Below are 13,920 nucleotides of genomic sequence, written 5' to 3' on the forward strand. Positions count from 1 at the left end.
TGTTGAGGTCGACTAGAATAGATTTACATTGTTCAATGTTCCAAACTCACATTGGTTTCTCACAGCATCTCTGTATAGTCTGTGTATTCACTCTGTCCTAAACGGCTTGTTGGAGCTCCCCCCCCCTCCCTGTGAGCCCACTGTGCTCTGATTGGTTGGGACGTTGCGAGGCTCGCTGCTGCGAGGAGCGGACAGGTTTCCGGGTCGGCGAGAACAAGCGAAACTCATCCTGAGCAAACACTCACAGCCGAAGTAAAAACAATAAGTGTGGCTTGATATCGAGAAAGAAAAAGGTTTCTAACGCTGTGAGTCAATGGGTCTGCGGAGAGCATTTCTCCGCCATCCCAACTCGTCTACTACCAGCGTTCAGGGAGCTCGATGCAAGTCAATGGGACTCCCTGTTAGTTAGCCAAGGGGTCCTGGTGTGTGAGGTGCTCCGCGGATTGGTCCATTTGATCCAATCCGGTCATTTGTTGTTGATCTGGGTGTTCACATGTCACAGAACCCAGGAAGCAAACAATGGAAGATGAGAAATGTCCAAGGAGGCGTTCTGGGGCAGCACAGACAGGTCTTCTCTGTGTTAGAGCTTTACTCGCTACAGGGTGCACTTTGAGGGTTTGTGACTCTGCAGACCGCTTACATGCAGAGAAACCTTCATAACACAAGGGGACGGGTGATAACCAGAAGAGCATGACATGGGCCCTTTAAGTGAATGTAGTGAATTAAAAAGTACCTCAATGTTTTACTTAAGTACTTGAGTAAATGTACTTAGTTGCCTCCCACCACTGTCAATCCCCCTATATTGTAAATTTATATTGCAATTTAAATATTAGTTAAACGTGTGTGTGTGTGTGTGTGTGTGTGTGTGTTCCTCAATTTCCTCCTCTCTCCGCCCCGAGGTCATTTATACCTGCATGAAAGGGTCTTTTGTTCCTCGCTGTGACCCTCCAGTGGAGGTCATGTTCAGCGTGAAGCCCTGTGCACACATCCGAACATCAGGAGAGATTAAAAGAGGATTTAAAGAAAGGCCGTAAGCTATTCTCTGTTTGAAAACATGACAAAGTGATTACTCTTGTTATGATTTTTCAAAAGTTCTCAGATTTTTTCCCCTAAATCTCTAAGACCTTGAGGAAACAGGTAGTATTTAACCTTTATTTACTCAGGGAGGGTTCACTTACAAACATGCTTTTTTCCAAGCAGCTTCATATTTTCACAGTCACACCTGGGCTGCATTACAACAGCCGTCCATTGAGCGGTGATTTGTCAAGAACGCATTACCTCATCCAATCTTATGCTGACATCATGGGAGGCTGTGGCTCAGTGGAAGTGTGCTGGACTTCAAATCAGGGGATAGCAAGTTCGAGTCCCACTGCAGTCAGCATGTGGATATTGTTTGAATCCTTATTTGAGTTGACATTTTAAGGTTTTATTCTGTTATCCTCTTAGTATAACTTTAGTTTTGCAATGGACTCCAGTCTCATGATTTTGACCAAAGTCATGATTTTGACCAAAGTCATGATTGTGACGAGTTGTGGCTCACAAAGCAATGCCTTTATTTCACCTCTGGTTATTCAGCATTGGTAGAAAGGGAGCAGTGTCATTTCCATTATTTGTATTGCTAATTTAAGTATCAAACTGAACCTTATTTTGAACCTCGAACCATCATCAGGCTTAAAATGTAATGTTTAGATGAGGAAACTATTCCTGAATTAGCCATTCATTTTCTTGTTTTTGGAAAAAGATAACTATAAAAATATATATATATATAAAGCCATGTTAGGGAAACTTCCATCCTACATCTGCTCCCTGATCTCACGGGGAATTGTAAGTGGCTCCTGCCTGAGATCGCATGCTGTGGTTTTATTAAATGTGCCAACTGCTAGGACTGTCTTAGGGAAGACAGCTTTTAGATGCGCAGCTCCTCTGTCTTGGAATAGTCTGCAATTGAAATGGAAACTGAACAATCTGGTGCCACTAAATGTTTTTAAAGCTCGGTTGGATGCTACTCAATCGGAAGCTGTTGGTACCTGCTCATGTGGATAGTTATTGTACATTTTAATCCCTGTAATGATGATGTATGATGTCCTTATGTTTTTATGTTTCATGTGGAACCTACTTGAGCAGGTCTCCCTTGAAAAAGAGATCAATGATCTCAATGGGATTCACCTGGATACATAAAGGTTTGAAATGAAATAACTATTTGTGTCTATTTTAATATTTGCTCTACTGAACTTTCCTTTTATCCGTCCTGCAAATAAAAATAAAAATACCTGCGTTGTTAATAAATGCCATTTGTGTTTAGAAGAAAAACACTGATGTTGTGTATGTACATTGGGGGGAATTGACCCTTAAATGAAACGAGCATCAGGACAGGTATTTTCCTCATAAAATGTCACGAGTGCTTCAAGTTGTGCTTTACCACATGCACCTGTGTGTTGAAATGAAGTGACAATAATCCTACTGTATGTTCTTAATCCAATGTTCTTTAGTGTTCCCTGCTGTGAGGATAACTCTTGTGTTGGCACAGGTTGTGTTTGACTTTAAATCACTTCAGATAAGTGTCAGCTTGTCTTGCTTTTAGCAGCTTCCACCATCTCATTTTCTTTAAGTGACTTCCTCCCTCAGCCTCCATCTGGCCTTGGTGTAACATAAAAAGCCTCTCTGCTGTAAACCCTAAATCCACAATCACTTAATTATTCCTTCAGATCTTCCCTGTGTTTTCTGCACCGCCCATTGTAAGAAGTTAAGTTAAGAAGCAGGGGAGGAGATGCTGCATACATTTTCTTTTTGCAGTAGCTAGCACTCTGGAGAGCACAAAACGGTGTTGAATTAAACTTGCAAATTAAGTTATACAGTTATAACAGTTATATTGAACTGGATAGATAAGCAAAGGATTCCCAGATAATATTGAGCTATTCTTATTTTAGACCCAAACATCCTATAGTTAATCCATTTTTTGTTACTTATCAATAGAGGACTGGTGCATATCAGCGTCATATCAACATTCATATCTTTCAAGACCTTTATTGGTATTTTAGACGCATGAAACCTAACCTTGAGTATGTCGGGATATGCAAACTTATACCGCACTGCAGGGCTTTTAAATATGAAACGACTCTTGCGGTGTGTGTCAAGTGTAGGACAGCATTTAGTTAAAGTTTTATAAGGATGTGGAGAGGGGGAAGAGTGTGACACAGAAATAGAACAGCATGGTAAGAGATATTGAGAAAGAAAAAGTGAATGAGGAAAAGGGTATAATACAGGTTACATGATAAGAAGGTCGTAGTAAGGTTAATGAATAAAGTAAATTAATGAGTAAAGACGAGGGTCCACAAAACGTATTTTTCTGGTAAAATTGAGCTGCAACGACGTTCGGCAGAGCCGTCTCCCAGTATTTTATTAATGTTTTAATGACGATATATCGACAACGCATCGTCTCTTTTGTAAGACAAAGTAGCTCTGCCCCCTTGCCTTAATGTTCTACTTTACAGAGCGACTTTATATTTGTCTTGCATTGTTTTTTTACCTTGAAAACCAATTAGAAGATGATGCTCTCACACCCGTTAAGATACATCTTCAGCGCTCATTCTGACAGATGTGGAGCGACGATTGCATATGGTGACAAAAGTACAATACTCACCAGCATAAATATCCCCGGACGAGCTACTCGCCTTTTCTGTCTTTGTTATAATAGTTTTCAGCTTAAAGAACTGACCAAAAACAAAGTTCTCTTCCAATTTTTACAGTGACATCACCAGCGATTTTCTGAAAAGTAAAAATATGTTTAACTTGAAGTGCTTGGAGCCATCTTTAAGTGGTTGCATGCAATGACATTAGCTACTCCTAATTGGAAATGGTTGGAAAGAAACCCGTGGGCTCAGTAAAAGCAATATGTGGACCCAGGCTGAAAGTATACCAACCAATTCAGATGATAGTCGAACGCACCATTGGATAATGGCCAACTGCTTCTCTAAAATGAAACTATTTTGCATGAAGATCCAGTTATTTATTGATAGTTTGCTCACAGTATCACACTTTGCCTTTCTTCAACGTCAAACTATAAAAAGTATATATCGTCTGCATCCATCATCTGTCATTCCTTATTATCGGAGTCTGACGAGGAACTGGAAGATGTGGTGACAACCTCTTCATTAATCTGGCAACCATCCTGTTCACCGACAGCTCCAAAATCGTAGGAGTCCAGATGTATCCCGTTCATGTAAAATGTGACGGTAGAAGAGGAGGAGGAACTGGAGGAGGATGTGGCATTTACTTCTTCAGAACTGGAGGAAGATGTAGCATTTACTTCTTCAGAACTGGAGGAAGATGTTGGGCTTACTTCTTCAGAGCAGGAGGAAGATGTGGTGTTTATTTCCTCATTGGAGGAAGATGGGTTGTTTACTTCTTCAGAACTGGAGGAAGATGTTGGGCTTACTTCTTCAGAACTGGAGGAAGATGTTGGGCTTACTTCTTCACATCTGGAGGAAGATGTTGGGCTTACTTCTTCAGAACTGGAGGAAGATGAGGCGGTAACGCTTTCCAACATCCTGTTGATTTGGTCTCGGATGAAAGTTATCTCCGAACCCAATCTTTCATTGTCGTCTCTCATTTGAGCAATCTGTGATCTTAAAGTGTCAAAGTTGAAGCGTGGCAGAGAATCTTCATAGACAATTGCCTGAAAATCCAATTTTAAGGCATCAGTTTGCGTCTATACACTATTAATAATGGTCAAAATACTTGATATATAGATAATAATCAATTCAAAGTTATCATTAGCGGCCTTACCTCTCTGTCGATCCTGGCATTGTTGCGGTAGATGTGTTCAAAACTCATCAGACTGTTGTGCAGGCAGACCATATCCTGGTAATTGGACTCAGCGTCTCCATATTTGTTGTCATCACTGAAGTCCTTCTCAATTTCATAGTCGCTCTCGTCTGACTTGAAGTCTGACTCTCCCTGAGACATGTTGGTGTTGATTACAGCACACCACAGAATAAGTGTTGCCACGATACATTCAAACTGTGTTTATTTTGCTGGACAACCATTTGGTGCTTTGGTTCGAATAATGCTTGTTGAGTTCTGGACTTCTCTTGTGTGTTCTGTAGAGAGTTGAGGATCACAGTTGGAGTATCCGTCTCTTAATTTGGCCTATTCTGCTTCTTGTTTGTAAAAACAAAAATATGAAATAGGACTGATACTAGCTAAAGACATTTGCCTGTCTAGATGTTACTAAACTACATGACTCTGCACACTTTTAAAGGGACCATATTAGGCTAATTCTCAGGTTCATATTTGTATGTAGTGTCTCTACTGGGACATGTGTCCACCCTTTTAATGTTCAAAAAGCTCTTTATTTTTCTCATACTTCCTGTGCTGCAGCACCTCTTTTCACCCTCTGTCTGAAACCAGAACCCAGTCTGCTCTGATTGGTTAGCTGGCAGGCTCTGTTGTGATTGGTCAGCGACACAATCATTCATATTTTCTATGTTGTGGTTGTTGTATATTTGTATTCATTACACAAGGCATCTATTACATGTCTGCGTCTTGAGAGGGGGATTCCACCTCTGTGTCTTCCATTGTTTTTCCCCATTAACTGTCTTTTTTGGGGGATTTGACCTTGTTTCTCCAATGATCTAAGGACAGAGGGTGTCGTAACTAGGGATGGGTATCGTTTGAAATGTATCGATTCCGGGTTCTGCTTATCGATTCCGGTTCTTATCGATTCCCCGTTACGATTCCAAAATTGTAAAAGAAAGAGGTCAAATGTTTAGATAACAAAGATATCTTTATTCTTTTAAGCTTTAACTGACATTTTTACAAATCAAAAATATACATGCAATACAAATGTATTGCACAATAGCTGTGCTTTATTTGAACTGAGCTATGCCTGTGGCGAGCTATTAACAGGCATTGCACTGTGCCTTGTCTTTTTCTTTTTTAGTGTAGTGGAGCCTCACTTCAGAGCGTTTACCGCGATCCATCTTTGGTGTTATGAAGTGACTGAGCTCGTGAACTGTCTACGGGAGGGCGGGGGAAGCCTCGCTGCGGGGCAACTGTGGAACTCTGTCGCCTGTCAGCGCAACTTACATGATGCCGTTTAAACAAATTAAGGGCGGTGCGTCAACAGCCCGCTGACGACCGGCCGTTCTGTGATTCTCCAGAACACACAGATGGCCAGTCCGCCCTTACCCTGTATTCCACCGGGTCACCGCGGCGCAGACGGACCCGGTGGAATGCAGGATCTACCGCGTTTAGGAACCGTTAAGCAGAACCGCAATTGCGTATTTTGTATGGGTACTCTCATCTGGAATCGAGTTTCGGTTCCCAACCCTAGTCGTAACTGTCGTATGCTGTAAACACTGAAAATCCCCCTGAGACAAATGTAGAATTTATGGTATTGGGTTATATAAATTCAATTGAATTTGACTGTCAACACTTCTCTTTATCTCAAATAAAGTAATTCCATGTTTTGATCAAATCTGTTTATGTCCCAATCCTGTACCTCTTCATGGACCTTCCTTTTTATGGTGCTGTTACAGAGCAGCGAGGCATTATGTAGTCCCAGTCTTTCCCCTCAGCCGGTGTTTCGGCCTTGGCCTGTTTCCAAGACCGTTGAGGGCCACAATGCAGTCTTTGATCTTCAGATCTCTCCTTAGTGTCTCTGCAGTTCTTGGATAACATCATGTCAGATTAGTGTCATCTCAAATAAGCCCTGAGGGGGAACGGTAAGAAAGTAGATCTGAAGAATGATAAACGGTTTTAGTGGCCATTTATTCAATGCACCAAGTTCCTCTGACACTTATCCTTAAAGGTATCTTAGTTCTGACTTGTGTTGCATGACATTGAAAACCAAATATTATTATATCTTTTAATTTCATATTTTTTGGTATGTTTTGGTCCTTCCCCTCACACTTGCACACCCATAGAGCCCCATTGTACAGCACTAGGTACCTGTTAAAGACTGGTGACAGCAGAGGGTGTAGTGAGAAGTTAAATAACCTACTTTAATAAAAAACTAACAGTCTTTGTTACATACAAATGACATGTTTAGGTGATTAGGCGCGTTCACACCAAGTACTTTTCCCACAAAGGTTCCTGAGAACTCTTTAGTTCTCATGAACTAAGTACAGATCGCGTTCACACCGGAAATAAGTCCCTGGGGGTGGGATTACGCAAATGAAGCCGCTGACGTCACTTCTTCTTCTTCTGCTTTGGGTTTACTGGCAGGCCACAAACCACTTCACGGCGTATACTGCCACCCGAAGTCCCCGGCCGGAAGTCCCCGGAGTTGGGGAAGGCTTCAGTCGAAGCTGCTGGGACTCCCAGCAGCTTCGACTGAAGCCTTCCGAGTAAATCGCCAGAACGCCGACACCTCCTCATCTCCACCGCTCCCATGTTTTATTTTGTGTTGTCATAAGTTAGTCTCTCTGCGTTTCTGCGCTGGGCTAATGCTAATGCTAATAATGCTAATGCAAGGATAATAAAATGGCGGCTTCACAAAACGTTTTGGGAGTTTGACGGGGCGTGGTTTGCAATCCGCCCAGCCAATCAGACACAGGAACCTTTTTCTCCCACAAAGTCCCGGCTCTCTAGCAGGGACGGAAAAGGGGGTACAAAGGTTCTGATTAACTAATTTAGTTCCTGGGACTTTTTGGTTTGAACGCAACTAAATCGTAGTTCTCAGGAACCTTTGTGGGAAAAGTACTTGGTGTGAACGCGCCTATTGGCATCCTTACTTTTGTGGGAGAAACTACCTCTGGAGGGAACACAGAGATTTTAGCCTCTGCAGACCATTTACATGTACAAATACATATAGAACACACTGGAAAGGGAAAAAGCATACTAGGGCCTCTTTTAAGTGATATTCAACAACTATTAAATCATGCCAACATAACATTTCACACTCTAAATATGTGTTTAAGTGGCTCTTATGAAGGCAATTAAGTCGTAAAGATGGTAGGAGTCCATTTCTATCTTTAAGTGGACGTGCCCATCACAGCTCTTTGTTTGCGTGTGTTTACGTCTGTGGAGCTTTAACCTGTTTACTATGCCACTGTCTGCTGTCATAAGTTTGGCACAGTGACATTTAGCTGTGAGCTATTTTTAACTCTGCTCCACAGATTGACACACTAACACACACACAACATTTTACGCAGTCTTTGATGTGGCATGCCCTGCCCAGTCCAGCAGACACACACCAGGCTATATGAAGGGGATATAGGAAACCAACACACGTATATCAACACCAACATTACACGCTTCTTCAAAATCTAAACTAGGACACTCGTCTGCACTCTGGAGTCCTCATGTTTTATTGTTGTTTGACTGCATGGGGTAAGGCTTCATAATATTCTGTACACGTGAAAAAACACTGCGACCAATGTGTGAATATTTGACAAGTTTTGTAATTTCATTTGTGTTGATTTAAGTAAAGCCATGTCAGTTAAAGTATTTTGAATTTAATTACTTATTTTAGCTTTGTTGTTGTGTCGGTTTTGCTGTTGTCTTGTGGTTGTTGTTTTTTTTGTGTTGCTTTAAAATGGAAATAGATTTGTCAAAAAAAAGAACATTTTTAATTTCATCCAATCTACTGAAATATTGGTCATATTATTACTTTAAGTAAAAATAAACTTCATGTTAATGGTTTTGCGGATGTTAGAATGCCCAAAAGTATTTGTGATTATTTGAAATGAACAATATGGGGTTGGTTGTAAGAGGCACGATCCTAAGGCAGTATGTGTGTTGTTGCATTGCTTTGTTGACAGATGCAGATCTAGTGAATGTTGGCCACTTCCTGCATTTCTCTGTCAGATAAGAGCTTCACAGCTTCGCTTTGATTTCCAGAAGCTCTCTTCTGGATCTGCCTAGAAAGTAAAAGTACAACAGCTAACCTCTAGACATTAACGGCGTAATAGGGATTTGTGTTTGAAATACAGATCTTCTCACTGAGCTTCATCAGCTGGACTCCACAGGGTCTCTGTGTCTGGGGTTACAAAAAGAGACACGCTGTCACAAACATGACATGTGCCACTGCAGTCTGAGTGTGTGTGTGTGTGTGTGTGTGTGTGTGTGTGTGTGTGTTGTGTGTGTGGTGTGTGGTGTGTGTGTGTGTGTGTGTGTGGTGTGTGTGTGTGTGTGTGTGTGTGGTGTGTGTGGTGTGTGTGTGTGTGTGTGTGTGTGTGTGTGTGTGTGTGTGTGTGTGTGTGTGTGGTGTGTGTGGTGTGGTGTGTGTGTGTGTGTGTGTGGTGTGTGTGTGGTGTGTGTGTGTGTGGTGTGTGTGTGTGTGTGTGTGTGTGTGTGTGTGTGTGTGTGTGGTGTGTGTGTGTGTGGTGTGTGTGTGTGTGTGTGTGTGTGTGTGTGTGTGTGTTGTGTGTGTGTGTGTGTGTGTGTGTGTGTGTGTGTGTGTGTGTGTGTGTTGTTGTGTTGTGTGTGTGTGTGTGGCTGACAGGAAACAACAGGCAGGAATACTAATGCAACCATTTCAATCCTCTCTATGCTCAAAGTGGTTCAATCCCCTCATTTCGGATCTGTTTCTCAACTTTAATTTCAGTGTTAAAGGGCCCATGTCATGCTTTTCCGGTTATTACCCGTCCCCTTGTGTTATGAAGGTTTTTCTGCATGTAAACGGCCCAAATGGACCAATCCGCGGAGCACCTCACACACCAGGATCCCTCCGCTAACTAACAGGGAGTCCCATTGACTTGCATAGAGCTCCCTGAACGCTGGTAACAGACGAGTTGGGATGGCGGAGAAATGCTCTCCGCAGACCCATTGACTCACAGCGTTAGAAACCTTTTTCTTTCTCAATATCAAGCCACACTTATTGTTTTTACTTCGGCTGTGAGTGTTTGTGTGCTCAGGATGAGTTTCGCTTGTTCTCGCTGTATCGCCGACCCGGAAACCTGTCCTCCTCACAGCAACGAGCCTCGCAACGTCCCGACCAATCAGAGCACACTGGGCTCACAGGGAGGGGGGGGGGGGCAGGAGCTCCAACAAGCCGTTTAGGACAGAGAGTGAATACACAGACTATACAGAGATGCTGTGAGAAACCAATGTGTGTTTGGAACAATATAAATATATTCTAGTCGACCTCAACAATGGAATTATGATCAGTAGAAATGGCCATGACATGGGACCTTTAATTCTTTCTATGTAGTTTTTTAACATACATATAATATACAAAACTGAGGCATTTACCAATGTCAAATAATTTCCGATGTTTCAAAATGTTTAAACTGGTTTTCTAGAAAAACTTAAGTTACTCAATATTTGCATCCATATTTGCATAAATCTATCGTTTTACATCCACTGTCCTTAAACATATGTGACCAACTTTTAGTAAGTAGTCTCAACCATAGGCTTTAACTTGTGATATAAATCAGAGATTATTAAAATATACCTATTTATGAAAAGAAACATGATCGACTGTTTGCTATCCTTCATAACATAATATTAGATTCATCTTTCTTTACCTCTGGTTATCCGTCTTTTTGCTTTTCAAATGTTTCCATATTTCTCTGAGGCTTTTTTATCTAGCGTAATTTATGAGTTTTCCTCAACTACTGTTATTATCCCTCTATAATGTGCCTGGTGAACTTCACAGTGAACTTCATGTGTTGCAATGGCCTGGAAAGTGTAACAGTGCAATAAGGCTATCCGTCAGGACTGCTGTGTAACGGGGCAATACTCTACTTTTTTATTATCTTCTTTTTTTAACATGAATCTACCATGATCCGGTGTCGAAAAGCACACTTTGTGTTGTACTTTCTTCTGCTTTCATGACCATCCCTGTTTGCTAATATCCCCTCTTTACCTTCCCTTGATCTCCTCTCTTCTGCTGATCTAGCCGTGACCTTTGCGTGTCTATTTCATGTCAAAACATTCGTCAAATATTGGACTAAATTATACGGTAACTACAGCTGGGATTCCCCTCCGGCGCTCATGATGTTTTTGTTGAAGAGCTTACAATGACAAAGCGAATGTCAAGTGCTGTTTTGAAATGTTTATGGATGGAGGATTTTAAGCTTTACTCGTACCTTAATTTTGTTCTTGTCAGCTCTATCTATCTCTCAAACCGTTCTACCATCCTTTAATCAGTTCTCACGAAAATGCACTTCTTATTCTAAATATCTTGTAATTGTGATGTACGTTATGTCTGTTTAGATGAGTGCAATTCGAACGCGATTTGCATTGAATTTCCTTTGATCCGAGTAGAAAATATTGCGCTTAACAGTAGAGCAAAGTCTTTAAAGACATGCAGGTAGTTTTGGGCCGGAGTCAGGTTGTTCTTCCATAGCGGCGCGTTTCCACAACAGCGTGGTTGTCGGGTTCTTACATAGTTCACAAGCCATTAGTGTCAATAGACAAATGAAGTTATGAATCCCAGGTTAGTTAATCATGTCAAGTAGTAGCTGAAAAAGCCGTATCTAAAGATGTGTTTTGCCATCCAATGAGCGTGGTTTCCCTCACACGCTAAACCGGAAGTCTTGCATTTGATTTCCAACCAATATCGGTCCGTGACTATTTCTTAATATCTCTTCCTTCTCCCCTGTGTTTTCCAGGATGTGAGTTACTGGCTGCAGGTGCACAGATTGGAGCACAGTGACGGCGGCATCCTCGACCTCGACGATGTTCTCTGTGACGTGGTGGACGACAAAGACAGGGTGAGTGACACTTTGATTAGTAGAAGAAAGGGGAAAGCTCTGAAGAAGCAAAACTGAAGCTTTCGTTGTCTGCTGCTTAAGAGCTTGAGTACGGCTTTTGGTCGATACTGATGGATCCACCAACATGTATTTCTTTCTTCATTGGCACATTTGGAAAGTTGCATGTTTTCCTGCTGGTACTTCTGAATGCTGGGTCTCAGGAATGAGGGTTTGTGTTTTGTGACATGTACAATGAAGTAGGCATTGTTCTGTGCTGTTTTTGCAGGTCTAAATACAGTAGGGTTGCAACTGCATTTTCTGTTGCTATCCAAGGCAGAGGAAGTGCTTCCTGTCTGATCGGATAAGATCATTTCTTGTGTACGAGAGCATTTCTCTACCAGTCTCCCAGCTTTCATTAATAGCTGTTACTTTATCTGTGATCTGTGAAGGCCTGCAAGCGTTTACATTAGCCTTGAATATCTGAACAACATTAGTCGATCTATGTGAGTTGCTTATCTCAGACTTTTAGATGTTCCTGAGGTCTAGAAGTTAAAGGTCACCTATTATGCAAAATCCACTTGTTCACGTCTCTTCTGCATCAACATGTGTCCCCTCTTCTTCATGTCTCTTCTACATCAACATGTGTCTCCTCTTCTTCATGTCTCTTCTACATCAACATGTGTCCCCTCTTCTTCATGTCTCTTCTTCATCAACATGTGTCCCCTCTTCTTCATGTCTCTTCTACATCAACATGTGTCCCCTCTTCTTCATCTCTCTTCTACATCAACATGTGTCCCCTCTTCTTCATGTCTCTTCTACATCAACATGTGTCCCCTCTTCTTCATGTCTCTTCTTTCATCAACATGTGTCCCCTCTTCTTCATGTCTCTTCTACATCAACATGTGTCCCCTCTTCTTCATGTCTCTTCTTCATCAACATGTGTCCCCTCTTCTTCATGTCTCTTCTTCATCAACATGTGTCCCCTCTTCTTCATGTCTCTTCTTCGATCAACATGTGTCCCCTCTTCTCCATGTCTCTTCTACATCAACATGTGTCCCCTCTTCTTCATGTCCTCTTCTACATCAACATGTGTCCCCTCTTCTACATGTCTCTTCTACATCAACATGTGGTCCCCTCTTCTTCATGTCTCTTCTACATCAACATGTGTCCCCTCTTCTCCATGTCTCTTCTACATCAACATGTGTCCCCTCTTCTCCATGTCTCTTCTACATCAACATGTGTCCCCTCTTCTTCATCTCTCTTCTACATCAACATGTGTCCCCTCTTCTTCATCTCTCTTCTATATCAACATGTGTCCCCTCTTCTTCATGTCTCTTCTACATCAACATGTGTCCCCTCTTCTTCATGTCTCTTCTACATCAACATGCGTCCCCTCTTCTCCATGTCTCTTCTACATCAACATGTGTCCCCTCTTCTTCATGTCTCTTCTACATCAACATGTGTCCCCTCTTCTTCATCTCTCTTCTACATCAACATGTGTCCCCTCTTCTTCATGTCTCTTCTACATCAACATGTGTCCCCTCTTCTTCATCAACATGTGTCCCCTCTTCTTCATCTCTCTTCTACATCAACATGTGTCCCCTCTTCTTCATGTCTCTTCTACATCAACATGTGTCCCCTCTTCTTCATGTCTCTTCTACATCAACATGTGTCCCCTCTTCTCCATGTCTCTTCTACATCAACATGTGTCCCCTCTTCTTCATGTCTCTTCTACATCAACATGTGTTCCCTCTTCTTCATGTCTCTTCTACATCAGCACGTGTCCCCTCTTCTTCATGTCTCTTCTACATCAACATGTGTCCCCTCTTCTTCATGTCTCTTCTACATCAACATGTGTCCCCTCTTCTTCATGTCTCTGCTACAGCAACATGTGGTCCCCTCTTCTTCATGTCTCTTCTACATCAACATGTGTCCCCTTCTTCCTGTCTCTTTAACATCAACATGTGTCCCCTCTTCGTAATGTCTCTTCTACCTCAGCACGTGTCCCCTCTTCTTCATGTCTCTTCTACATCAACATGTGTCCCCTCTTTCTTCAATGTCTCTTCTACATCAACATGTGTCCCCCTCTTTCTTCATGTCTCTTCTACATCAACATGTGTCCCCTCTCGTTCATGTCTCTTCCACATCAACATGTGTTTCCCTCTTCTTCATGTCTCTTCCACATCACATGTGTCCCCATCTTCTTCATGTCTGCTTCTACATCAACATGTGTCCCCTCTTCTTCATGTCTCTTCTACATCAACATGTGTCCCCTCTT

General features: G+C 42.0%; 1 protein-coding gene across 2 annotated transcripts in view; it reads left to right on the forward strand.

The window, feature by feature from the left end:
• The window catches only part of LOC117541283 (partitioning defective 3 homolog), a 131,880-nt gene that overhangs the window by 46,677 nt on the left and 71,283 nt on the right, over positions 1–13,920 (forward strand). For both annotated transcript variants that reach the window (XM_034208475.1, XM_034208474.1), the window contains exon 2: positions 11,562–11,663. In XM_034208475.1, coding sequence (XP_034064366.1) covers positions 11,562–11,663 — 102 coding nt within the window. The remainder of the gene's footprint in view (positions 1–11,561; positions 11,664–13,920) is intronic.

This window comes from Gymnodraco acuticeps, unplaced genomic scaffold, assembly GCF_902827175.1.
Source record: "Gymnodraco acuticeps unplaced genomic scaffold, fGymAcu1.1, whole genome shotgun sequence".
In the NCBI taxonomy this organism is placed as follows: Eukaryota; Metazoa; Chordata; class Actinopteri; order Perciformes; family Bathydraconidae; genus Gymnodraco; species Gymnodraco acuticeps.